Genomic DNA, 27,936 nt, shown 5'->3' with positions numbered 1-27,936 from the left:
CATAATTCCATGCTTTTAATACAGATTAACCAGTTAGCTATACAAGAAGGTATACAAAAATGAAATTACAGAGAAAAAAAGGAGGAAAACGAAAATCCCAATCAAAATACAGAGAGCAAAAGCTGCATGTAACTCACTTGGATTTCTCTTAAAACATGCATAGACTGGCACCATTCAAACAAGAAACGCCGTGGAAAAACAGACTGTGGCTCTAGACGCTAAAGCCGAATTCTCGACAACGAAGCCTGGCTGTTCGGAAGAGGATTTTTTTCCCAAAGGCGCCTGAAAGCCTGAGTTCAATTCAGGCTGCCAGTCTACCGGAGTCTCAGTTGGTCTCCTAAGACAGTGGCCCCCAACTTTTCCGGCTTGGGGACTTGGTGGGAGGGGAAAGGATGGTTTCATGTGAGCTGCAGGCGCACGCATGAGCGTGTGCAACTCCGTTTGCACAAACAGAACTGCACGCACGTGCTCGCTTGCCCTCTGGTTGGGTAGCCCGGTTTCCAAAGATGTTGCAGCCCCGGGAATGGGCCGCGGCCCCGGAGTTGGGGGACTCCTAAATCGATTCACACCTCTCTTCTCCAATTCACAGGGCCTCACCTGAGCGGATTGCTACAATGGGGAGAAAATGCTTAAACACAGGATTACTACACTACTTTTCCCATTAAACCCACTTTTCTACACATCTATCCAAAGTTCATCAATAACATAGGGCTGGGCCCGAGACAGGATCAACAGTTTGTTTTGAGCGCCGGGCCCGGCTGTCGTGTTACAGAAGTTCTGCCAAACTCAGCCACAGTCCAGCAGTAAGAAACTCTTAAGTACTTCAAGGGCTGTTTGGTTTGGAGTGAAGCAAAATCTGGACAGGACAAGCTTGACGCACATCGCTCCTTCTCTCTGCGTGACATATCTCACCAGCTCCAGCCTGCAACGTCTTCTTTCCTTGCCACCGATGTCCTCAGGTGATGCCTCCCAACGCCCACCCTGCTTTCTTCCCCACCTTCCCAGGCCATCATCACCCTCCCCATCCAACCACTTTCGTCTGGAGCAAGTCTATTCAGGAGGGACAAAATGGCGCCATTTTGTGTCAGCCATTTTGTGCAGTGGTGGAATACAGTTCAGAGTCACAGGACAGAGAGGCTCTTTCATGAAGAACAAAGTGACAACACGTGGTGCTCTCTGAGCTTGTTTTCTTGCAGATGTTTCATTACCCAAACTAGGTAACATCATCAGTGCTCCCCCGAAAATGACCCACTTTGACAAGAAGCCTTATCACATTTTGGAGCGCATGCGATCAAATTAAGACCCCACCCACCCCGGGGGGCATGGGGTGGGGCGAGGCACGCAGGTAGAAAAACAAGCTAGGGTGGGGATGGGGAGGTGGAGCTGCCCTAATTACCAGGCCTCGCACACCCTGACACCTGCCTCGCCTTCTTTTGTGGCCGCTGCTTCTGCAGCCGCTTGCTGCCACTTGCACACATCGCCCCGGCCTCTGGAGCAACATTATCGGCTGCAGAAGGCTTTCCGGAAGGCATCTGAAGGCAAAACAAGGCCAGGGCGATGCGTGAGACTGACGGCAAGCGGCTGCAGAAGCGGGCCAGCAATGGGTTCCTGCTTGGGGGGCTGTTGGTGCCACCGCCATGAGTCCATAATTAGAACCCTCCAAAAAGAAGGCCTAGCTGGTTTTTTTGGGGTGGGGGGGAGGGGATTTCAAAACAAACTATGACCCGGACTTTTTGGGGAAACACAGTAGTAAGGAGTGGGGTTTGCGGTCAGTTTATATTCCGGTGGCTTTCCCTGTCAGTGTTGGTGGCGGTGGTATTAGAGATTCCTGTATTTACAGAAATACCGGAAGTGACAAAACGGGCCCATTGTTCAGCCTGCAAAGACTACAGAGGTTTCCCTTGAGCCTCTGGGAGGCCGTAAAAGGCATCTAACAGGCAGAAAATCAGCTGGGAGGCACTCACATGCCCAGTGTAGGTAAGGGATGTGGGGGGGCGTGTGCGCATGGGGCATGGGGGCCCCCACGCGCATTGCCTTCTGGTTGCTGGCATGTGAGCGCGCGCAAAATTTTCAACATGGGAGCCCAAAAAGATTAGCCACCACTGCTATAGGACATTGTCCCTTTGCTCTCCGTGAAGGAGCCTCCCCCACCCCCCGTGACCCTGGACTACATGCCATCACATGTGCACAGATTAACACCCCTCAGACAGCTATATATTTGGATGGCCTTCTCAAAAAGAGCTCTTCTTCCCATGTATATCTGTGCCCTGAACATTCTTCACATCCCTAACATGGACCAAGAGTTAAAACCAGAGAAGCAGCGTTAAAGCATGGCCCAAACGGATCTCTGGAGGAAAATTGCCACAAGATGTTAGCCGTGGAAGCGACCCACAGGAAAAAAAGTTCCCTTTTGCAGTTTGTCAAATGATGCCACGGCCGTTGTTCAGGCAGACGGTTTGTCTCGCTGCCACCACCAAAAAGGCCCTGCTGCTTGGATCCACCCATGACCCTCCCCTAAGTCTCAAAGGGGTGCAAGTGCTCCTAAACTGTCTGTGAAGATTGACGTCCCCACACAGAAGGCAGCCTAGAATGATGGGTGGGAAACGCAGCTGGGAGAAACCCCAGAAAGGACAGTCCATTCGGCCTGCTCGAGTCATGGCTTCGGGGACGGTTATCCCCAAAATGTTTTCAAAGTCAGCCTGGAGGAAGAGGAGGTGAACGGGAAGTATTAGATCCAGAGGCGCTAAATCAGCAGTCCAGCAGTCACGTTTTGGAATAATTGCAATGCATTGTGGGGGGCCCTGTTGCAAAACATTAGTCCCTCTTCCAAGCCAGGTTGCAAGAGATGGATATTTGAGGCGCTTCTACAAAGACGAGGGGACCAACTTATTTTCCAAAGCACTAGAAGGCAAGACAAAAAACACTGGATGGCAACTAACGGTAATCAAGGAAGAAGGCCTTACTGGCAATTCTGGGATTAGATTATGCAAAAGAGCCCAGAGTTCAAATCTATCCTCCATCACAGAAACCTCCCCAGATGATTTTGAGTTATGACATCACACTAGTTTCTCAGGTACCTGCATGCTGATGCCACAAACAAGTATGTCAGGGTTGAGGTTTACACTAGGACATGGCTACAGGTGTTTCCCCTCACTTCCTCCTCCCCTCTGTGGATTCCTAGGACAAAAGAACGATGTTTGGGACTGGAGACCAGGAGGGAAAGATCTGAGTTCAAATCCACCTTCCATTGTGGAAACCTTCTGGTTGATTCGGAGCTGGTTACCGTGTCGAATTTTGCTGGGGAGATAAGCTGAAGAGACTTCCCATCAGAGAAGCTCCAGGATCAAAGGTGGGATGTAACCCTGATTTAAAAAAAAATACAGTAAACAGATTGGGAACACCCACAAAATTCCCCCCTCCCTCAGAAATCTTGAATGTTGTTGCATGAATCTTGCACACTGATTCCGATTGCTGGAAGCTGTGTCTTCTTGAAATTCTGTGTCTGGAAGACTTGGTGGTACTGAGCCATGGTGGTGCAGTGGTTAGAATGCAGTACTGCAAGCTACTTCTGCGGAATGCCGGCTGCCAGCAGTTCGATTCTCACCAGCTCAAGGTTGACTCAGTCTTTCTATCCTTCCGAGGTCAGTAAAACGAGGACCCAGATTGTTGGGGGAAATATGCTGAGTATGTAAACCACTTAGAGAGAGCTGGAAAGCATCGTGAAGCGATACATTACTTTCGATGCAAAAACCAGAGAATCAAACATTTCAGCTAGTGGCAGCCAAGGATCAGAAGGTACTTGCGATCCCTGTCTTACAGAAATAGATCAGACAACTTTCATTAAGATCAATTATCCTTGGATCACAGAACTTTAGAAGCTCAATTTTGTAGGAACCCACACGGGATCTTGATGTACTAGGGGTGAGCCATCCTAAATTGCTAGCATATTCCTAGCAAACCTACGATAGGGGATCCTTGAATCGTCATCTCCAGCTGAAAGACCCCGGCAAAACTCCAGGCATTTCTAGAGATCCTCTCATGTCTCTGGTCCTCATCGAGAAGCGAGATCACTGCTCAGACAAACACTCTTTCCTTCTTGCTCCAAGAATTCAAATTGGGGTCCGACGACCGCTTAGATGTGGCGCGTGCTGAAGATTCAAATCTAGTTCCCAGTGCCTGAAAGCAGGGCTGGCAAAGAAACCTTCGGAAACACTGGACAATCACAATGGGCCAACACATCAAATAAAAATAAAAATAAGCATCTCTATAAATAAATTCATATCTAATGAAAAGAAATGGAGTCTGTGTTCTACACGAATCTCTTTCCACAGTGATTTCCACAGTTTTCTCTGAAATCCTTTCACGATAAGGGCTGCTTCATCCTTCCGCCGCTTAAAAATAAAAATAAAAAAGTAAATTTCATACTCCTAGCTTTTAAATCCGTCTTCACCGGCGTGGATTCTTTGATGTAAAGTAAGGGAATACGCCCAACAGAAGCTCTTTCCACATTCCAGGCATTTAAATGGCTTCTCTCCGGTGTGAATTCTTTGATGGCAGCTGAGGTATTTGCTGGTGCTAAAGCTCTTCCCGCACACCAGGCATTTGTAAGCCTTGTCGACAATATGGATCCGCTGATGGCACGTCAAGTACCTGTTAGTGCTGAAGTTCTTTCCGCACACCAGACATTTATACGGCTTCTCACCAGTGTGGATGCGCTGATGGGAGGTAAGGCTGGTGGCTCGGCTGAAGCTTTTCCCGCACTCTGTGCATTTAAAGGGTTTCTCTCCCGTGTGCGTTATCAGGTGCAAGGTGAGGGAGTTAGCCCAACAGAAGGTCTGCCCGCACTCCAGGCATTTGTAAGGCTTCTCTCCGGTGTGGATCCTCTGATGGGAAAGGATGTATTTGCTGGTTGTGAAGCTCTTCCCGCACTCCAGGCATTTGTACGGCTTCTCTCCCAGGTGGATACTCTGGTGGGAAATAAGGCTCGTGCGTCGCCGGAAGGTCTTCCCGCACTCCAGACATTTGAAAGGTTCTTCCCCTGTGTGGATCCTGCGGTGAGAATTCAGGCACTGGCGCGTGATGAAACTTTTCCCGCAGTCTGAACAGTGGAAGGGCTCCTCCCCGCGGTGAAGGCGCTGGTGGTAGCTGAGGCTGGTGCTGTGGACGAAGCGCTTCCCGCACTCAGTGCATTTGTATGGTTTCTCTCCTGTGTGGATCCTCTGGTGGGACATGAGGTATTGGCGGGTGCTGAAATTCTTTCCGCACTCCGTGCAGGAGTGCGGCTTCACGCCGGTGTGACTGCGCTGGTGGTAGGTCAGGCTAGTCCTGTGACTGAATCTCTTGCCACACTCGGAACACTTGTAGGGCTTCACGCCGGTGTGGTGCTGCCGGTGGTACGTGAGGCTGGTGTTGTGGATGAACCTCTTGCCACACTCTAAGCACTTATATGGCTTCTCCCCCGTGTGGATCCTCTGATGGGAGGAAAGGCTGGTGCTCCTGCTGAAACTTTTCCCACACACCAGGCACTTAAATGGCTTCTCTCCCGTGTGGACAATCTGGTGTAAGGTCAGGGAATTGGCCCAGCAGAAGGTCTCCCCGCACTCCAGACACTTAAAGGGCTTCTCCCCGGTGTGGATTCTCTGGTGACAGGAAAGGTATTGGCGGGTGCTGAAGCTCTTCCCGCATTTGGCGCACTTGAAGGGCTTCTCCCCGGTGTGAACGCGCTGATGGCAGCCCAGGTACTGCCGGGTGCTAAAGCTCTTCCCGCACTCCAGGCATTTGTGGGGCTTCTTGGTGGTGTGGCTCTCCCAGTGAGCGATCAGGCTCGACTGGCAGTTGAAGGCTTTGCCGCACAGAAGGCATTGGCTCCATTCAATCCCATCTTCTATTTTTTCGCGGACCGGAAGCTCGTAGAATTCGGTGTTGTAAGAACCCGGAGATTCATCCTTCACTTTGCCAGCTTCGGTGTCTGGTCTCTGCTTGTCCTCCTCTTCGCTTCCAATTTTTCCGAACAATATCTCATAGATTTCTCCACTTTCACTCTCCAGCCAGTCACTTCCTGACAGGAGAGAAAAACAAAAAGACTTTTGGTAAATTATAAAATGAAGCCTAACATTCTCCATTCTCTCTCTGAAATTAATGCAATGCAAAGCAATGCAATGTAATCTCTTTATCTAATCTAATCTATCGGTCAATCTAATTAATCTAATCTATATATAAAAGCCAAGTACCACTCACTCATCACGAAATTTCCAGAACCGTAAAACCTACAAACTTGAAATTTGGCATCTACTATATGTTCCTCTTGGCTTCTAGGTGCTCGCTAAGAAAGGATTTTTCGACACGACTATCAGGTCATTAGTATTTCTTATACAGTAATTAACACGCTCTGATTCTAAGGAGTTCTATTCTCCCTTCCCACCTGAAAAGAGCTCTGTTCCAGTTGCAGTTGCCTCACATTCTGTTACCTCAGTTCAAACTGGCAGATGCTCCACTTCTCCTTATAGTACTAAACATCAATACCTCACCAAAATGCCTATGCCTTTCACCTATAGAACTGCTTCCGGACTCAAGGTGGGGGGAGGTGCATAGCCCGATCACAAGTTTTGTCATGAAGCATGGGTATCCAGCTAGTCTAATATAATTCTATCTATATCTACCTACCTACCTATATCATCTATTTATTTATTCATTTAATATATATACCAACCCTTTTTCTTTTTAAGAGGAAACTTACCCAAAGAAGAGGCAATGCCACTGTTCTCTGCCATCACATCCCTGTGTAAAGCTCTTTGGTCTGGATCCAGCAGCGCCCATTCCTCCTCACTAAAAGTCACAGAGACTTCCTCAAGCATCACCTAAAAAGCAGCAAGCATCAGCTTCAGTGGTTGTGGGCTGATGCCGCTTCAGAACGGTTCACCTGTACCAGTAGTTTTGACCATTGGCTAGGCCTCCTGCCCCGGTGCTATCCCATCCTAAGTATCCGCCCACCTGCCCAAACAGCCAAGCTGATTTCCGTGCCTCGCCTGCTCTACTCGCTGTGGCTGCCTGAGAAGTTATGCTGGAAGCTGCATGCATGAAATCGCCGTGTCTGCGCTCACATTTTTGTTTCTGCACTAAGAGAACCAGTTAAATCATGTGAAGCCCACCTCTGGTCGGCTTCTTACATTTAAGGCAGCACATTCCTTAGCAAAGTCTAATGGGCGTCTTGAGGATCCAGCGGGACAGAACAAGAGGCTGCTTCATCCTCAGAAAGGGTTCTGTCATGCCCCGGTCGGAATCTGATTCCGGGGTGCGGGGAGGCCAAGCAGCTGACAGGGAATGGGAGTGTGGCTCAGTTGGCTGTGGAAGAAACTGGGGAAGGGCACAGTACGGCTGGGCAGAGCAGAGAGCAAGGGAGAGGGAATTCAGAGGAGGATCCAGGCCCACCCCTCTTCATCCTAGGGCACATAGGGAGGAAGGAGCAACATGAGTTGTGTTCTGTCTCGCCTTTCCTCTTTCCCAAAAGATGAAAGAGTACACACACACACAAACACAGGCAGGCAAGCTGGCTCGGACTTCACAGAGTTAATTCTTTGGAACTGATAATATTCTTGGCATTCCAACACGTCCTGTCTGCCAAGTCCGAACTGATAACAAATAAAGTTTTACTCACAGAAAATCACAAGGCAGTCCACAAAAATAACCATTCACGGAGAAAATCTGAAGTAAGGTTAAACTTTGTCCCATACAAAGTTTAAGGAGAAAACACACCCACTTTTATCCCGTGGGGTGTGGCTCAATGACTCAGCTCACCCTCTGACCCTCCCATGCCTCCTACGTTGCTGCTCACGTTTCTCCCTACGACGCTGCTTGGGGTCGAGCCAACACTCTTCCTCTTTACTCCCTGTCAGGGGCTGCTCCGACATGCCTTCCTCCTGATTAATCTCAGGCTGTTCCTCTCGGTTGTCTGATGGAACCTGAGGCATTACCAGGGAGGAAGGCATTGCCAAAGAGAAAGGTCCTGGGGAGGAAAGCATTCCCAGTTCCTCCTTCTCATCTTCCAGGTCCTCTTCCTCTGACAGCATAGGCTCGGGAATCGGGGCCACAACAAGTTGTGTGGCTTACGGGGGAGGAAAGGGCCCTGATTCCCTTCATTAGCTGCAGTTGGGAACAGTGTTTAAAAAGGGAGTTTGCGCACAGCAACTTGTTGAAACAAATCGTGTATTATCTTGTTTTGTCGAGGCTTATCTGGGTTCCTGGCATCTTCCCTACTGTGTGTGTTTTGTTGGCCTTTGAAGTCTGCAATTCCTTTATCCTGCCCTGTCCAGTTAATTGCTGCAGCGTGGTTTGTGTTGGTTTTTATTTATAATTTATATATACTTAGTTTTCGGACTGAATTTCCTCTACTTAAAGACTGTTCTTGGGAGAGTTTTTTCTCCAGCCGAAGGTAACTGGACATTGGGGGCAAAGTTGGAGGTATTAAAGGGACTCTTCTTACTTATGTGACTGTGTTGCCTTTGTGCCACGCCCAAGGTCATCACAGGTACTTTAGGGATACACAGGTAGTCCTCAACTTACAACTACAATCGAGCCCAAAATTTCTGGGGCTAAGCAAGACAGTGGTTAAGTGAACTTTACCCCATCTTGCTTGTCATAATAGTTAAATGAATCACTGCAGTTGTTACATTGGTAACATGGTTGTTAAGTGAATCTGGCTTCCCTGTGGACTTTGCTTGTCAGAAGGTTGCAAAAGGGGATCACGTGACATTGCGGGACACTGCGACCCCCGGGACACTGCGACCATCATAAATATGAACCAGTTGCCAAGTGTCTGAATTTGGATCACATGGCATGGTCGTAAATGTGAAAAATGGTTGTAAGTCACTTTGTCAGGGCTGTCGTAATTTTGAATGGTTATAGCAGACATGGTATTTAGCAGGTTCTGACCAGTTCTGGAGAACCACTAGCAGAAATTTTGAGTAGTTCAGAGAACCGGCAAATACCGCCTCTGACTGGCCCCGCCCCCATCTATTCTCTGCCTCCCGAGTCTCAGCTGATAGGTTGCATCTTCTTTTGTTGCCCTGCACAGGAGAACGGAGCTGGAAAGCAGGTTAGTGGGGTGGGGAGGGAATGGGGATTTTGCAGTAACCTTCCCCTGCCACACCCACCAAGCCACACCCAGAGAACCGGCAGTACAAAAATTTGAATCTCACCACTGAAGTAGGCCTTATGACACGTTGCTTAGCAACCACCTGCTAACACTAAGCTGTCATTGCTTGAACAGCTCTTCATGTTCTGCTTTCAGTTTTACCTGCAAGATCATTTCTTACCTTCTTCAGAGGTGGGTATTCAGCAGGTTCTGACCAGTTCTGGAGAACCGGTAGCAGAAATTTTAAGTAGTTTGGAGAACCAGCAAATACCACTTCTGACTGGCCCTGCCCCCATCTATTCTCTACCTCTCGAGTCCCAGCTGATCATCTAGGTCTTCTTTTGTTGCCCTGCACAGGAGAATGGAGCTGGAAAGCAGGTTAGTGGGATGGGGAAGGAATGGGGATTTTGCAGTGACCTTCCCCCAGGAGTGGGGAGGGAATGGGGATTTTACAATATCCTTCTAGCCACACCTAGCAAGCTATGCCACATCCACCAAACTATGCCACGCCCACAGAACCGGTAGTAAAAAATTTTGAATCCCACCACTGGTTATAAGTCAAAGAACTACCCGTATCCAACAGCAGAAAAATTCTGTCGAATCCAAGGAGATGAATCCCAAATTATCTTTATGAGAGATTATTCCCTTACATGATCCAGCTGTGCAGGTGGGTTACATCCAGTGGCCAGCTGTGGTTTGTTCCCTGGGGGAGAGAGAGAGAAAAAAAAGGCAAAGATGATTTGATTTCTGGGATCTGGAAGGCAAACTCGGGGTCAAGGTTCCTACTGACGAACTCAACCAAGCGAGCACTGTTCAGACGATCCAATCTCTTAATGCAACACTCTCATTTATTGTTCAAAAGTTTCCAGTTGTATGAAAACCTGAAAGGTTGATTTGTATCTCATCATGTGATCATGAGGACGCTGCAGTGAAAAACAGTCGTCAGTCACTTTTTTCAGTGATGTAGCAACTTTGAACGGTCTCTAACAAACTGTTGTAAGTTGAGGACTATTTAAAGTTAAATGTCTATGGAGATTTTCAGTCATGGTTGTCCCAAAGGTGCTTTTTTTTTCAAGAGGCAACTGGACTTTCTGGTGTTTCTTTGAAGACGTTGCTCTTCTCATGCAAGAAGCTTCTTCAGCTCTGAAGAAAGAGCGCTGAAGAAGCTTTTTGAATGAGAAGCGAAAGGTCTTCAAAGAAACACCAGAAAGTCCAGTTGCCTTTTGAAAAAAGGATGACTATCTACAGTGTTTTTCAATCTTGGCAACGTGTAAGGGGTGGACTTCAACTCCCAGAGTTCCCCAGCCAGCATTCTGGAGTCATTATTCATCATTTCATGCTGGCTGGGGAATTCTGGGAGTTGAAGTCCACAAGTCTTAAGGTGGCCATGCTTGAAACACATGTATTTAAACCAGGGATCTTCAAACTTGGCAAATTTAAGACTTGTGGATTTCAACTCCCAGAATTCCTCCTCCAGTCATGTTAGCTCAGGAATTCTGGGAGTTGAAGTCCCCAAGTCTTAAACTTGCCAAGTTTGAAGACCATTGATCTAAACCAACTCAATCAAAGACATTTAGCTGGCATCGCGACGAGAAAGTATGCCGGTTTGGTGAGAACTTTTTTTTACTTTAAGATCTGAAAGGACACCCTAAGGGAAAGAAAGAATCTGTAAAAGTTTTTACAGAAGTGATTAAGCGGTGATTTTAAACAGGAGTGTCAAAGTAATGTGTTTTTTTTTCTCTCATTGCTGGATTTTTTATATACGATCTTGTATTTTGAAACTGGACTGGTTTTTTCGTTCATATCTATTTATTTTATTTTTTTCTTCTCCTTTTTGACTTTGTAATATTTTAGCCTAGAGGGTCCCTTTAGTTAATTCATTTTTTAAAAATATCTTTTTTTTCCTTTTAATCAACTCTCATTGTATTCTGCTCGGAAAAGGAGGGGGGAAAGTGAGAGCAAAGAAACTTTGTAACACTGCCAACTAGAGGCTTGAAAATATTCTTTTCCCTGTGATCAGACAAAGCTGAGAAGGAAAGAACTGAGACTCTTTTTCAAGGACATTGCTATTTGATAAGATAGAGGGAAGAGCAGGAGAGAGTATTATTGCAGGTGCTCTTCTGGGTTTCCATCAACAGCTGGAGTCTGGTGTTGAAATGTAGGGGGGGGGGAAGGTGATAAGTTTTTGGAGAAGAGAGCTATAATAAGAACCTTGGATAATTAAATAAAGTGCAGTGTGCCCTTTTTATTTTTTCTAAGTTGTGCTATCCCTCCTCACCAGCTTTATTGCTTTTTTTTTTTTTATCCCCTTCTTTGTAATAACTGTTTGGGTTTTTGGCTTTGTTGGAGCTTGCCTTTGTTTTCTCTCTCTCTCTCTCTTTTTTTTGGGGGAAGTCCAACCTCTACGTTTGTTTTTTTTTTATTTTTTTTCCTTCCCTGGTATTTTTGTTTTTTCATCTACTTTTTTTGGTTTATTTTTATGCTTTTTTTCTATTGGAGACCTTTCAATTGGATTAAGGTATTGAAGAACCTGAAGAATTTTTTCTTTTTCTTTTTTCTCTTTTTTCCTTTTTTTAAAGCTCTTTTTCTTTATCTTATTTTTGATTGGATTAAGGTATACAAGAACTTGAAGAAATTTTGTCCTCTCTTTTTTTCTCTTCTTTTTCCTTTTTTTATTATTATTACTGGCCTTCTTTTTTTTTTTTTTTTACTATTTTTATTTTGAACTACAATTGGTTATTTCACAATTGGATTAAGGTTTAGAAGAACCTGAAGATTTTGAATTGCCTAAAATGAGTAGGAAATTTACAGCCCCTGGCTCCTCAACTTCTACTTCTTCCTCTCCACCATCTGGAGGACAATGTTCAATACAGACAATGTTAAAGCAAGAAAAAGAACAAGAAAAAGTGACTCTGCAGATGATTATGCAAGGAATTCAAAATATCCAAGCAAGGTCAGAGAATATTGAAAAGAGAATTGAAAACATCGAACAAAGAACAGAGAACATTGAACAAAGAACAGAGAACATTGAACAAAGAACTGAGAGCATTGAACAAAGAATAGGGACAACCGATGAAAAAGTGGAGAACATCCAACAAATGATGTTGAAGTATGACGAGAGATTCCAAAAAATTGAAGAAGATAAACAAAGAGACAAGAAGATTGGAGATATTGATAATAGATTAATGGTGGTTGAACAAGATAAAAGTGGCATGTTGAGATGGGAGATGGATAAATCAGAATTCTATCTAAGATTTCAAAACATAGAGGAAGAAAAAGGACAAAACCTAGCTGAGATAATGATAGAAATACTGGCTGAAGCCTTGGAAATAACTCAAGAGAAGATGATGGATAGAATAGATGAGGTTTATCGAGTCTTCACAAGATATGTGATGAGAAATAGCTTACCAAGAGAAGTTCACATTAGATTTACAAAGAAAGCTATTAAGACGCAAATATAGCAAGTGGCAAAAGAGAAAATATTGAAATACAAAGACAAGGAGATTATGGTCTTGAAACAAATACCCAGAAGAGTGAGAGAGATGAGAAGAGAATACCGATTCCTGACTAAAATGCTACTCAAAAAAGAGGTGAACTATAGATGGCTGATCCCAGAAGATTTAATGTTCACATGGCAAGAACAGAGACATAGAATTGACTCAATTGAGAAAGCGGAATTATTTTATACAGAATTTTTTGGAAGGAAAGAGGAAGAAGCAGAAAAAGAGATCTCATTAATTGAATTCCAAGAGGACTGTCAAATGGTGACTGAAAAAGAAGAAGGTGCAGTAGGTGGAAAGGTGGAAGCCAAAGAACAACGTGAATTAAGATCTACGAGAGCTGCCAAACCTAATTATAAAATATAACCATGGAAGAGAAAAAAATGATTACAATTAATATAAATGGACTCAACCCAGCCGTTAAAAGAAGGAAAACCTTTCATAAATTGGAGAAATTAAAATATGATATAATTTGTCTACAAGAAGTACATATTAAAAAACAATATGAACAATTGTTGGTACAGCCAAAATTAGGGAAAATATTTACTTCCTTGACTCAATGTAAGAAAAGAGGAGTGGTTTTATATATCAAAGAGATCACCCCAGCAAAATTGATTTATACTGATGATGATGGAAGAATACTAATGGTGGAAATAATGGACAATAATATGAAAACACTCCTGATTGCAATATATGCTCCGAATGAGAAACAAGAAGAATTCTACAAAAAACTACATATGAAAATAATTGAATTGGACTATGCTAATATAGTTATGATGGGAGATTTTAATGGAATTGTAGAAAACAAATTGGATTATACAGCACAGAAAACAACAAAGCAAAACAGAAAGACTCTCCCTAAATCTTTTTTTTAAATGGTAGATGAAATAAACTTAAAAGATACATGGAGAGAAAGAAATGCTAAAACTAAACAATATACTTTCTATTCAAATAGACATTTATCATGGTCCAGAATAGATATGATATGGATGTCAACAGAATTAATACCTAACATTCAAGAAATAAATATTGAAACAAGTACTTCAGCAGATCACAATCCAATGACAATTAAATGGAAAGGACAAAAAAGAAGATCTAGATGGACGTTAAATAATACTATTTTAAAGGAAAAAGACTTTACACAGTGGATGGAGAAAGAGTTGGCCTTTTTCTTTAGAGAAAACAAAAAAGATACATCAATTCAGAATGTATGGGACACAATGAAGGCATTTGCTAGAGGCTTGATAATAGATTATACAAGGAAAAGGAATAATATGAAAAGGCTAGCCTCTAAGGCCCTAGAGGATGAGCATAAAAGACTTGAAAAAGAGCTACAGAAAATGCCACAGAAAAAGGACATCAAGTTAAAAATGGATATAATTAAACACAAAATGGGTCAAATAGAAAAAGAAGAATTAGCACAGAAAATTAGAGGTGCTAAACAGAACTACTTTGAAGATGCAAATAAACCAGGTAGATGGTTAGCATATAAATTGAGAAAAGAGAAAGAATCAAGGAAAATATTGCAGTTAATAGATGATCAAGGCCAAGTTTGCCATGGCAGTAAAGAGAAGAAGGATCTGGTTTTCATCTTAGAAGACCCTTTAGAAAAAGCATCAAAATTGATAGAAAAGAGAGAGACATATGGAAAGGTGGCTGGTTTGAAAATAAACAAAGATAAGACAAAGATTTTGACAAAGAATATGCTATTAAGACAAAAGGAAGAACTGGCAGACCTATTGAAAATTCAAGTCACGAATAAGATCAAGTATCTGGGGATATATTTGACAGCAAGATGTAGTACATTAAAAGAGAATAATTATATTAAACTTAAACAGCAGATAGCGCTAGATTTGGCGAAATGGAAAAACTTACAACTCTCACTAATAGGGAGAATCTCAACAATTAAGATGAATATATTACCCAGAATTTTATATCTGTTTCAAACAATTCCAATTAGGCTTGGAAAATATTATTTTGAAGATTTAAATAAAATTGTGTTGAAATATATATGGCAAGGTAAGAAAGCGAGAATAAAGTTAAAACGCTTGCAAGATGCTAGAATTAGAGGAGGACTTGGTTTGCCTAATTGGGAATTGTACTACCAAGCTACAAATCTGATGTGGGTTAAGGAATGGATAACATTAAGAAATGCTAGATTGTTGACATTAGAAGGACATGATCTGTTGTTGGGGTGGCATGCTTTTTTATGGTACAAAGGAACTAAAACACAGGGGTATTTTAGAAGACATTATATATGGGAGTCTCTGTGGTTAAATTGGGAGAAGATTAAAAGACAATGTTACTTGAAAATTCCAGTCTGGTTATTGACTATTGAAGCATTTTCGTATCCTATAATATACAAAAAGGAACAAACAGTTAGATATGGTGAAATACTGAATGAAAAGGGTGAACTTAAATCTATGCAAAAACTAGAGGAACAAGGTATGAAGATGAATTGGTTTTCTTATGTGCAAATACATTCAAGATATGATAAAGATTCTAAAACAGAAGGTGGTATGACAAATTGACTGAATTAGATAAGATTTTGACAGGTACTGATGAAAAGATGATTAAAAAATTGTATAGATATTTATTAGAAATTAAACTAGAAGAACAAGTTAAAGAAACTATGATTGCTTGGGGGAAGAATTTTGGATATGGGATTGATTTAGAGAAATGGCAAAAATTGTGGTCTCAAAATTATAAAATGACAATGTCAACAGCATATAAAGAAAATTTGTATAAGATGTTTTACAGGTGGCATTTCCCCCCGACAAGAATAGCAAGAATGTTCAAGAATAAATCCGAAAAATGTTGGAAATGTCATCAGACACCTGGCTCATTTTACCATATGTGGTGGACTTGTGCGGATGCCAAAAAATACTGGACTAAAATCCACATGTGGTTGGAGAAAATGATGAAAAAACATAGACTTGAAACCAGAGATATTTTTATTGGGAATTTTACCTGAACTCTATAGTAAAGACTTGAAATACCTGATTGTAAATGTATTAACAGCGGCTAGGATTGTATTTGCTAAAAACTGGAAAAATGAGAAGATACCATCACAGGAGGAAATCATTAAGAAAATATTGGAATGTGCTGAAATGAGTAGATTGACATTTGAAATTAGAGAACAAGAGGATAAACAATTTTATAAAATTTGGGATCTTTTCTATCAATGGTTAGATAATAAAGTACAGTAATGAAATATGTAGATTTCTAGAAAATAATAAATATATAAAGATGTACTTCTTTCTTCTTATAACTACAAAATGATTTTAGGATAGATTTGGGATGATAATATGAACTGTTATACAATAAATTAAGTAAACTATGGTTATCTTGTAAAACACGAATGAATAAAAGCATAGTCAAATGATCGATTAATAATGATACTAAGGTATTTAGTTTTTGATTGAAAATATGAGATTATATGTAATGTAATTGAAGACTACGAAATGGAAGCACAAAACAATTTGTAAACCAACCGGCACACTGTATGTACACTTATGGAAGACAACTTGATGTTTTTATGTTTTGTTTGTTTATGTTTGTTTTTAAAAACCAATAAAAATTTTTTTTTTTTTAAAAAAAGACATTTAATTCCTTGCCATCCATGTTTTCTGTCTGGGAAAACAGCAGTCCGCATTTTCCTTGAGAGCTTTTTATGATTTTGACTAACTTACCACGACAGCCTTTTTTTGGGAGAAAAGAAATGCCTCTAATTTCAAATAGCTGCCTAATCCAGATTTACATCTGCATTGATTCAGGACAGCACAACGGTTGGTATAATTTTAGTTACGTTCACCAGCAAAAGGCAAAGCTGGAAAATGGCCTCCAAGCACTTACCTAATGGAATGGCAATCTTGTCCATTTCTTGCTTGATCTGCCTTACGGGCGGCTTTGGTTGAGGCCCCTGTGGTTTTTTTCCTACCCTGGGAAAGTTGGTGGGTTCTGTCACAACTCGGTCCTCCAAAGGAAAAAAAAGAGAAAAGAGTTAACCCCAAAGGAACAAAGAGAAAGACGAGAAAAGAAATACAGGTAGTAGGAATAATGGATGGAAACGGATCAACCTTGAAAGAAGGAGAAATTTTCTGACAAATGAGAGCGATCAACCAATGGAACAGCTTTGCCTTCAGATGTTGTGGGAACTTCATCACTGTAAGCTTTCAAGAAGAGACTGGATGGCCATCTGTCAGAAATGGTGTGGGGTCTCCTGCTTGGGCGGGGGGTTGGACTAGATGACCTACAAGGCTCCTGTCATGTCCCTGTTAGAACCTGACTCCGAGGGAGAGGAGGAACAGCGGACAGGGAGTGGGGGTGTGGCTCTGGAGGTTATGGAGGAAACTGGGGAAGGGCACAGGCCGGCTGGGCATTCAGAGGTAGACGCAGGCCCATCCCCTCTTCATCCTAGGGCACGCAGGGAGGAGCGAGCGGATAATGGAGAAATGTCAATGGCGTGGTCTATGGGGGAGGAAACAGCCCCGATCCCCTTCATGGGCTGCAGCTGTGAGGACTGTTTAAAAGGACAAACTGCGCATGGCCCAGTGCTGGAAGCAAAGCGTGAATATATGTCTAGTCTGTCAGTTCTTATCTGAGTTCTGGCGTCCTTCCCAGTGTGTGTATTTCGATATCTGTGGACATCTTCAAGCCCTTATCCTGCCTTGTCTCATTAATTGCTTCAGTATAGTTTGTGTAGTTTTTTCCTATTTATAATTAATATGTATTTTGAGTTTGAACGGAAGTTCTTCCTTTTCGAAACTGTTTGTGGGGGACTTTTTTCTCCAGTCAATGATAATTGGATCTTTGAAGCCAAGTTGAAGCAATTAAAGGGACTTCACCTGTTTTTGTGACTTGGTTGCTTTTGTATCCCACCCTGGGTCGTCACAGTCCCTTCCAACTCTGTTAATCTGCTATTCTGTTACAGCCCTTGACTTACAACAGTTCATTTAGTGACCATTCAAAGTTACAATGGCCCTGAAAAAAGTGACTTATGACCATTGTTCACACTTACGACCGTTGTACCATCCCTATGGTCCCGTGATCAAACTTCAGACGCTTGGCAACTGGTTCATATTTATGATGGTTTGTAGTGTCCCGCGGTCACGTGATCAGCTTTTGCGACCTTCTGACAAGCATAGTCAATGGGGAATCCAGATTCACTTAATAGCTGTGTGACTAACTTAACAAATGCAGTGTGATTCACTTCACAGCGGCAGCAAGAAAACTCGTAAAATGGGGGCAAACTCACTTAAGTGTTTCATTTAAGAACAGAAATTTTGGCCGTAACACGAGGATTACCTGTAGCAGAAAAGGGGCGGGGAGGAAATCTGGTTGAATATTCAACATTAATATTGCGACTTGTACACAGGTAGTCCTTGACTTGCGATCAAAATGGAGCCCAAAATTTCTGTTGCTAAGCAAGTCCGTTGTTAAGTGAGTTTTGCCTCATTTTATGACCGTTCTCTCCACAATTGTTAAGTGAATGACTGCAGATGTTAGAGTAACATGGTTGTTAAGCGAATCTAGATTCCACATTGACTTTATTATTATTATTAATCATTATTCTATTCTTCTATTCTATTCTATTCTATTCTATTCTATTCTGTTCTATTCTGTTGTTCTGTTCCATTCTCCTATCCCATTTTCCTATTCCCTATTCTACTCTACTCTATTCTATTCCATATTCTATTCCATTCCATTCCTCTATCCCACTTTCCTATTCCTTATTCAATTCCCCATTCAATTCAATTCAATTCTATTCCATTCCATATACTATTCTATTCCATTCCATTCATTCCATTCCATTCTATTCCATTCCATTCCATCCATTCCATATTCTATTCTATTCTATTCTATTCTATTCTATTCTATTCTATTCTATTCTATTCTATTCTATTATTCTATTCTATTCTATTCTATTCTATTCTATATTCTATTCAATTCCATATTCTATTCTATTCTATTCTATTTTATTCTATTCTATTCTATTCTATTCCATTCTATTCCATTCCATTCTATTCCATTCTATATTCTCATTCAATTCCATTCCATATTCTACTCTATTCCATTCCATTCTTCTATCCCATTTTCCTATTCCTTATTCAATTTCTTATTTGATTCTATTCGATTCTATTCCATTCCATGTTCTATTCCATTCCATTCTATTCCATTCAATTCCATTCCATATTCTACTCTATTCCATTCCATTCTTCTATCCCATTTTCCTATTCCTTATTCAATTCCTTATTTGATTCTATTCAATTCTATTCCATTCCATTCCATGTTCTATTCCATTCCATTCCATTCATTCCATTCCATTCAGTTCCATTCCATATTCTGTTCCATTCCATATTCTGTTCAATTCCATAATTCTATTCCATTCCATTCTCCTATCCCACTTTCCTATTCCTTATTCAATTCCCCATTCAATTCAATTCAATTCAATTCCATTCTATATACTATTCTATTCCATTTCATTCCATATTCTATTCCATTCCATATTCTATTCTATCCCATTCTCCTATCCCATTTTCCTATTCTTTATTCAATTCCTTATTCTATTCTATTCTATTCGATTCCATTCTCCTATCCCATTCTCCTATCCCATTTTCCTATTCCTTATTCTATTCTATTCTATTCTATTCTATTCTATTCTATTCTATTCTATTCTATTCTATTCTATTCTATTCTATTCTATTCTATTCCATCCATTCCATTCCATTCCATTCCATTCCATTCCATTCCATTTCATTCCACTCCATATATTTCCATTCTCTATCCTATCCTAAAATGCGGTGAGCAGAAAGCAGGCGAGAGAGGGATGCTCCAGCCCTGTTCTCACCTGCTGCCTTTTCTCCTCCGCCTGGCTCAGCAGGAAGCCTTCGGCCAAGGCCACCGCCTGGGAGCTGGTCTCTGCTTTACATTCCCGCACCCAGTTCTTCATCTCCGGGGGCAGGATGGTCAGGAACTGCTCGAGGATCACCAGGTCCAGCACCTCGGCCTTGGAGTGGACCTCCGGCTTCAGCCACTGGTGGCAAAGATCGTGGAGCTGGCTGCAAACCTCTCGGGGACCCTTAGCATCCGGGTAGGCAAACTGCCGGAACTGTTCTCGCCGGACATCGGAACTGGGCGTGTCCTTGATCGGGACCTTCTGCACCCCAGGTTTTCTGCTGCTCGAACCCCGGAGAGGATACGGAGCCCTTTTGGCCTCTGGGCAGACCTTCTTCTTCCCTGATTTCTTCTCCGATCTGTGATCTAGCGCGGCCTGTGATGTGGCCATCTTTGGCCTGTCCTGCAAGGTCATTTCCGACGGCATTGTTCAAGGCCTCCTCTTCCCGACAAAGACTGGCCCAAACAGCGGGGGGGGTGGGGGGGGGGTGGCAAGTCCCGCCAAGCCCCCAAAAAGGGCTTGGATAGACCCTTGTGACAGAGGACACTGTTATGCAGTCCTTTTGCAGCTCCTCTGCCTGCAGACAAGCAAAAAAAACAAAAACACCAAGTTTCAACTCATAAAATATTTCTATGGTCTTTTTAGAGTTGCCAACAGAAAGAGAGGGGGGAGCAGTGCGGCAGCTTGGAAATAGAAAGTGCATTCCATACATAGTTTTTCAAAGATGGTAACTAGGCGACTGAAGTTTCTGCTGCGCAAAATTCTAATTTGGAGAACATGATTGATGACTCTGGGCTATGGATGTGTCCCATTGGAGAATATGAAATATGATACACCCAGGCGGTGGGAGGAAAACCAGGGTCAAGGGTGACAATGAATTAAGTGCCTCAGAGTTGGCTATACCCAGGCAGTGCCGGACATGTTAACTCCCAATAAATCCTTTTGAAGTTTTGGAAGTTTGGCTCGAGACTCATGATTTAATTGGGGTAATTCCTGCCGGAATCCTGACACCAAGACCTGATTCACATGCTGTGGGTAAAAAAAACCTTAAACCCAAGTTAGCAAAAGACAACCGCTGTGTTCACATGATCTGCCTAAGCAAAGAAATCCATGGATGAGCTTCAAAAATTTCTCTGCCCAGTTGCTGGGTGGATGTTGCCATGGTGGGCCTTCTGCACCATGGCGGCGGGAGGGAGGGGTGTTTTTGCGCTACCCAGGCTCCGGAGGCTTTCCTGGAGCCTCCGGGAGGGCAAAAACGGCCTCCCCCAAGCTCCAGAGGCTGGAAACAGGCCTGTTTCCGGCCTTCTAGGTGGCCCATCTGTCACCCTCCCCAAGCTCCGGAGGCTTTCCTTGAGCTTCCAGGAGGGTGAAAACAGCCTCCCCCGGCCTCCAGGGGCCCTCTGTTTCCTGCCTTCCAGAGCCCCTGCCCCGCGCCCTCTCCTGAGCCTATATTTACCTGGTATCCAAAACAGGCCACGTGGGGACTCCTGGGTGGGGGTAGGGCAGGCAGGGCGGGGCCAGCCAGGGGTAGGATTTACCGGTTTGCCGAACTGTGCAGAATCTTAGGTAGAGGACTGCCCGAACCCGTGCGAACCTGTAGCAGCCCACCCCTGAAGAAATAACATGATAGCTTACAGGGTGTTATGCCAGCACCCAGAAGGCAATGCACCCACCCCACATCCCCAATGCATCCCTCCCACCCATTACCTGCACTGCGCCTCACAGCTGATTTTTGGGCCGGTTCAAGGTTTTTCTCGGCCTCCCAAAGGCTTGAGGAAGGCTTCTGCAGGCTTCTACAAGCTTTGTAGGCTGAAATCTAGCCCGTTTGTCACTTCCTGAAAATACCGGAAGTGACAAAACAGGGCTAGATTTCGGCCTGCAAAGCTTGTAGAAGCCTGCAGAAGCTTCCTCAAGCCTCTGGGAGGCTGAAAATCAGCTGTGAGGCACACACATGCGCAGTGAGGTAAGTTTGCCTGAAGCTACAAATGGCTCTGCATGCCACCTGTGGCACGTGTGCCATAGGTTCGCCATCACGGCCCTAGGATGCTATACCCAACCACCATGCATGTCTTGGCACATTTTCCTGCTCCACTCTTAAGGCACAAACGTCAGTATGTACCTACCTTAAGGCAGGGGTCCCCAATCCCCAGCCCATTCAGAATCAGGCCATGCATGGAGTGGGCTCGCACACATGTACATGGGCAGCTCCATTTGCATGAGAGGCAGGTGAGCGTGTCCATGCGCGAAGCTCCATTTGTGCAAACGGCGTGCCTGCGAGCCGACCGCTTGTGCAAATACAGCTGTGCACACCTGTTGCTCGCATGGAACCATCCCCACTCCCTATCATCACCGCTACCGGTTTGCAAAGCCAGAAAGACTACTATTTTAAGGTACAAACGTATGTACAAAATAGGCGGTAAGGAAGAAGGGGAATTCAGACACAAAATGGATTACTGTATGTAGAAAACAAACACAGGGTCAATTAAAAAAGCACTCAAATACTTACACATCAACGCACAAAGTATGAGGAATAAACAGGGTGAAATGGAAATCCAAATACATGAGGGCAGATATTATATTGTTGCCATTATATAAACTTGGGGGGATGAAACCCATGAATGGAACACACAACTAGAAGGATTTAAATTGTTTAAAAGAAACAGGCCTAATAAAAGAGGAGGTGGAGTTGCACTACATATAAGAAATAACTATATCTCTACAAAAATAAGAGTAGAGCAATGGCGCAAACCCCCTTGAATGCATTTGAATGACATTGCAATAGGTGTATATTATAGGTCACCTAACCAAACAGAGGAAATAGATTTATTTTTTTGGCTAGTCAGTTAACTAAAGCATGTAGGAAGCACACCACAATAGTAATGGGGGACTTTAACTACCCTGACATCAACTGGGAGACAAACTCTGCACCTAGTGGAAGATCAAACAAATTCCTGACAAATCTACCAGATGCCTTTGACTCCCTAAAGATAGAGGAAGGAACTAGAAGGTCAGCCATACTGGACTTAATTCTGACTAACAGAGATGAAATGATAGATGTTGAAGTTATAGGAACCTTGGCGGGTGGGTGGGAATGATCATGCAACACTGGAATTCAACATTATGCAAGCACAAGCATAGAACAAAGTCAAACTAGAGTTTTGGATTTTTATAGAACTGATTTCAATAAACTTAGCTTGAGAAGATTCTCAAGGGGAAAACAACCTCAGAAGCTTTGGAAACTTTGAAATGTCGGAGTATAAAAGCCAAGTCTAGCACAATACCAATGAAGAAGAAAAACAACTCCTCTTCAAAAGAAACCGGCCTGGCTGCATAAAAACTCTTTGATAAATGAAAAGACAAAAAGGACAAGTACAAAAAGTGGAAAGAGGGCAGAATATCAGCAGATAGCCCAAATCTGTAGAGATGAAGTCAAGAAAGCAAAGGCTCAGATTGAACTAAAATCAAAAACAACCCCAAAACAAAAGCTTCTTTCAACACGTAAACAAGCAAACAAACAAACAAACCATTGAAACAATTGGTCCATTAAGGGGAGAAAATGGCAAGAAGATGACAAGCAGCAGGGAGAAAGCAGAACCCCTTAACTCATTTTTCTGCATCTGTCTTTACACAAAAGGAAAGAACAGTCCAACCTATCAAAAAAATAATAATACTGTAAAATGCAGATTAGGAATGAAAGTCAAAATAAGCAAGAAAAGGGTAAAAGAATACCTATCCACTCTAGGAGAATTCAAATCATCAGGACCAGATGGATTATCTCCCCCCACCCAAGGTTCTGAAGCAGCTGGCAATCACAAAAATCAATCACAAAATCTCCAGAACCGTAAAGTCTGCAAACTTTAAATTTGGCATGTATGTTCCTCTTGGCTTCTAGGTGCTCGCTAAGAAAGGATTTTTCGAAATGACCATCAGAGCATTAGTATTTCCTATATTATTATTATTAACGTGCTCTGATGCTAAGGAGTTCTACTCCCCCTCCCCACCTGAAAAGAAATCTGTTCCAAATGCAAAACACAAGCAGAGGAGTTTCAGTTTCAAAGCAGCAACCAGCTTGAATATGGAACAGTTGAGCTAAGCCACGCCCAGGCTCCTTGCTGTCTCCTTCTTGCTCACACAGCAAATACTGTTTCAGTTTCCATGCTTCAGTTTCCAAACAGCCCTCAAGTCTCTCACGCACTGACAGGAGGCTAGCCAGACGAATACCGATGGATGCTGGCAGGTAGAGGCACAATTTCGCCACCTTATTTTTCACCCCAAAAACTAAACCCGATCACATAGTTTCGCAGCGAAGCACAGGTTTCGAGCTAGTTCATGAATAATTTTGCATTCAGACAGGAAGTTGTGACTTCTTTTTTTTTGTACCTTTATAAAAAAAAAAAAGGCAGGATTCAGCTCCTCCCCCATCATTACTTTCATGCAACTGGTTCTTTTGTCGTATTGTAATGCGGTGTTTCTCAACCTTGATGATGGGTGGATGGCAACTCCATGGCTGGCTGGAGGAATGCTAGGAGTTGAAATCCACCCGAGGACTTCCAAGTTGCCAAGCCTGAGAAACCCTGTTCTAACGCAGGGGGCTCCCAACTTGGCAATGTTAAGAATGATGGACTTCAACTCCCAGAATAAAAAAGACGTTGAGACTCTAGAAAGAGTGCAGAGAAGAGCAACCAGGATGATTAGGAGACTGGAGGCTAAAATATTACAAGGAACGATTGCAGGACTTGGGCTTGGCTAGTCTAGTGAAGAGAAGGACCAGGAGAGACATGATAGCAGTCTTCCAATACTTGAGGGGCTGCCAGAGAGAGGAAGGGGTCAAGCTATTTTCTAAAGTAGTGATTGCCAACCAGTGGGCTGGGGACCACTGGTGGTCCACGAGAAAATTTTGGTGGTCTTCAGAGAAATGTCACCCCCAAAACACCTCCCAAAGCAATTAATCCAGGCTGTATGGGAACACAAGGCTGTGCCGCCCACACGGCCCGCGGGAACACAAGGCTTGCGTCGCTTGCATTGCAAACAACACAAAATAGTGAGGGGAGGGGGAAAGGGTGGAGGGGGAACTTGCCCCACTCTCCCCACACACCTTGCCTGTCCACCAGGCTGCTACTTTCTGCTTCTTTCTTCTTCTGCTTTTGGCTGCACACAAGGAAAGCAGCAAAGTCTTCCTTTCTCCCCCAAACTCTGTCAGAAATGAGTCTTTGGGACTCTGCAAGGCATCCTGCTCCAAGAGGCCGCACTGGCGTGACAAGTGTCACAAAGACTCATTTCTGGCAGAGTTTGGGGAGAGAAAGAAAGACTTTGCTGCATCTGCTGCTTTCCTTGCATGAAGCTAAAGTATCTCCCGAGAACGGAGCTGGAGACGGTATCCTGCAATCCCAAATAAAGAATGATTGGTCGGTAGGAAAACGGGGTGGGAAATTTTTCTGCAAACTTTTTAGGGATTTTCCCAGAAAGCAGCAGAGACCCTGGGAAAACGTCAGCAACCCACCCTCGGTCAAAATTCTTATTAGTGGTCCATGGGATTTAAAATTATGAGTTTGGTGGTCCCTGAGCTCCAAAAGGTTGGCGATTCCTGTTCTAAAGCACCCAAAGACCAGACAAGGAATAATGGATGGAAACTGAACAAGGAGATTTTCAAACTAGAAATAAGGAGAAACTTTCTGACAGTGAGAACAATCAACCCATGGAACAGAAGTTGCCTTCAGAAGTTGTGGGAATGCCATCACTTGAGACTTTCAAGAAGAGATTGGACTGCCATTTGTCAGATAACAGATCATCAGAGTTGGAAGGGACCTTGTAGGTCATCAAGTCCAACCCCCCCTGCCCAAGCGGGAGACCCTACACCATTTCTGACAGATGGGAGTCCAATCTCTTCCTGAAAGTCTCAAGTGATGGTGCTCCCACAACTTCTGAGGGCAACTTCTGTTCCATGGGTTGACTGTTCTGTCAGAAATGGTGCAGGGTTTCCTGCTTGGGCAGGGGGTTGGACTAGATGACCAACAAGGTCACTTCCAACTCTGATTATCTGTTAAAGCTGTTCTATTCTATTCTATTCTGTTCTATTCTATTCTACCTTACGATTCTTGATGAATGTATCTTTTCTTTTTATGTACACTGAGAGCATATGCACCAAAGACAAATCCCTTGTGTGTCCAATCACACTTGGCCAATAAAGAATTCTATTCTATTCTATTCTATTCTATTCTATTCGACTCCCATCTGTCAGAAATGGTGTAGGGTCTCTGCTTGGGCAGGGGGTTGGACTAGATGACCTACAAGGTCACTTCCAACTCTGATTATCTGTTATCTGTTAAAGCTGTTCTATTCTATTCTATTCTATTCTATTCTATTCTATTCTATTCTATTCTATTCTACTCTATTTCTATTGGATGCCCATCTGTCAGAAATAGCGTAGGGTCTCTGCTTGGGCAGGGGTTGGACTAGATGACCTACAAGGTCCCTTCCAACTCTGATTATCTGTTAAAACTATTCTATTCTATTCTATTCTATTCTATTCTATTCTATTCTATTCTATTTCTCTTGGACTCCCATCTGTCAGAAATGGTGTAGGGTCTCCTGCTTGGGCAGGGGGTTGGACTAGATGATCTACAAGGTCCCTTCCCACTCTGGTTAATGTTCTAATCTAATACGGAATTCCTCAGCCAGCCATGATGGCTGGGGGAATTCTGGGAGCTGAAGCCCACCCGGCTTAAAAGCCGCTAAGGTTGAGACATTTTTAAGTCTTTCCTAAGGGCCAGGTTTGTTTGTTTGTTTTTTTCTGGATTGTAACCTCTATGGAGAAAATTAGAGGAGGGTGTGGGGGGGCTTATGTTACCCCCCAGAGCCCCCTCACAATGAATAAGCACAACAGACCAAACCCGAAACCGTGTAACTTTTTCCCAGTTCAACCCCAGCTCTTTTGGACTCAACTCACTCCACCCAGCGGCTCCTTGGAGACCCCTCTCCCAACCCCCGATCCGGGGGGACGGGGAGGGGTTTAAAACGCTACGCCTCCCCCTTTCGGGGCTCCGCTTTCGCCCTTTCCCATCCCAAAGAGACGGGATTTGGAGGCGGCGGGGGGGGGGGTGGATGGGGAAAAACAGCTGTCAGACGTGCCAAAATATCCCTCCGGGAGGGAGGAACCGCATGCAAAAGGGGGCAGAGATTGTTTTTTTTGGGGGGGGGGTCCCAGAAGGGAGGGGGGGCGTCCCAGAAGGGAGGGGGCCTTGATCTTCCCACCTACTCTTTTCCCTTCTTCCCTCCTCCTCCCCCCCCAACCCTCCCCAGCCCGAGACTCCAAAGGCCTCCTTGCATTGTCTCTCTCTCTCCCGCTCCTGGCTTCCCCTTCCTCCGCCTTCCTTTGGCACCTCGATCCCCAAAGCCACGGCTCAAGATCGGGACTCACCGGCGGCTCCCGCCCTTCGGATGGGGGAAACAAAGGCCCGGGGAGAGACGCTGAGCAAGAGGGCGGGGTGGACCCCCAGACCCAAACTCAGCCCGCTCCCCCCACACTACCACCACCACACGCGCGCGCGCGCACACACAGCCGGCTCACACCTCGCCCCACCCTTTTCGCATCCGACCCGTCGTTCTTCGCTTGCATCCAACCCCCCACCCCTACCTCCCCGTCCGGCCGCTGCTGCGAAGGATAGGCTGGCCAATCCGGATGGGGAGGTGGCTTGGTCGTGGAAGGACCCCACCCCTCCTCCCCTCCCCAAACTTCCTTCCCTCCCTCCCTCCTTCCTCCCTTCCTCTCTAGGAATCCCCTTCCCGCCATCCCCGTGTAACCCTTCAGAAGCCAAGAGGCAGTTTTGGGGGTGGGTGGGGAGAGAAAGAGGGTGAGGGAGGCGGGGGGGGGGGGAAGGAAAGAGAGGGAAGCTTGGACATGAATGAATGAATTCTTTTATTGGCCAAGTGTGATTGGACACACAAGGAATTTGTCTGGTGCATATGCTCTCAGCGGACATAAAAAGAAAAGATGCATTCATCAAGAATCGTAAGGAAGAATAGAATAGAATAGAATAGAATAGAATAGAATAGAATAGAATAGAATAGAATTCTTTATTGGCCAAGAGTGATTGGACACACAAGGAATTTGTCTTTGGTGCATATGCTCTCAGTGTACATAAAAAGAAAAGATACATTCGTCAAGAATCGTAAGGTAGAATAGAATAGAATAGAATAGAATAGAATAGAATAGAATAGAATAGAATAGAATAGAATTCTTTATTGGCCAAGTGTGATTGGACACACAAGGAATTTGTCTTTGGTCTTTGGTCAAGGAATTTGTCTTTGTCTCAGTCAGTGTACATAAAAAGAAAAGATACATTCATCAATAATCATAAGACACAACTCTTAGTGATAGTCGTAGGTTACTAATAAACAATCAAATCATA

General features: G+C 43.8%; 1 protein-coding gene across 3 annotated transcripts; it reads right to left on the bottom strand.

Moving 5' to 3' along the window:
- Positions 1-27,222, bottom strand: LOC113426393 (uncharacterized). Of its 3 annotated transcripts, none has more exons than XM_087952921.1 (6): positions 27,162-27,222; positions 19,481-20,105; positions 16,486-16,606; positions 9,781-9,833; positions 6,737-6,857; positions 1-6,058 (listed from the first exon to the last, which is right to left on the bottom strand). In XM_087952921.1, the coding sequence occupies exons 2-6, from the start codon at positions 19,952-19,954 to the stop codon at positions 4,428-4,430; spliced, it is 2,400 nt and encodes a 799-aa protein (XP_087809047.1). In that variant the 5' UTR covers positions 19,955-20,105; positions 27,162-27,222; the 3' UTR covers positions 1-4,427. The 3 variants fall into 3 exon arrangements, with proteins under 3 accessions (XP_087809047.1, XP_087809048.1, XP_026544532.1); XM_087952922.1 differs by lacking the exon at positions 27,162-27,222 and adding an exon at positions 27,098-27,124; XM_026688747.2 differs by lacking the exon at positions 27,162-27,222 and adding an exon at positions 26,946-27,120.
- Between the last annotated feature and the right edge of the window lie 714 nt (positions 27,223-27,936).

Source organism: Notechis scutatus, chromosome 2 (genome assembly GCF_049901735.1).
Source record: "Notechis scutatus isolate UNSWTSFEM ecotype Mainland chromosome 2, rNotScu1.2, whole genome shotgun sequence".
NCBI classification, from domain to species: Eukaryota; Metazoa; Chordata; class Lepidosauria; order Squamata; family Elapidae; genus Notechis; species Notechis scutatus.
The sequence above is the reverse complement of the archived record's forward strand: the minus strand, read 5'-3'. Positions and strand labels throughout refer to the sequence as shown.

Coding starts and splice junctions, on each gene's coding strand:
- LOC113426393 (XM_087952921.1), bottom strand. CDS start 19,954: ATGCCGTCGGAAATGACCTTGCAGGACAGGCCAAAGATGGCCACATCA. Junction 9,834..16,485: donor CAAGATTGCCATTCCATTAG/GTAAGTGCTTGG, acceptor TCTCTCCCCCAG/GGAACAAACCACAGCTGGCC. Junction 6,059..6,736: donor TGGCATTGCCTCTTCTTTGG/GTAAGTTTCCTC, acceptor CTCTCCTGTCAG/GAAGTGACTGGCTGGAGAGT.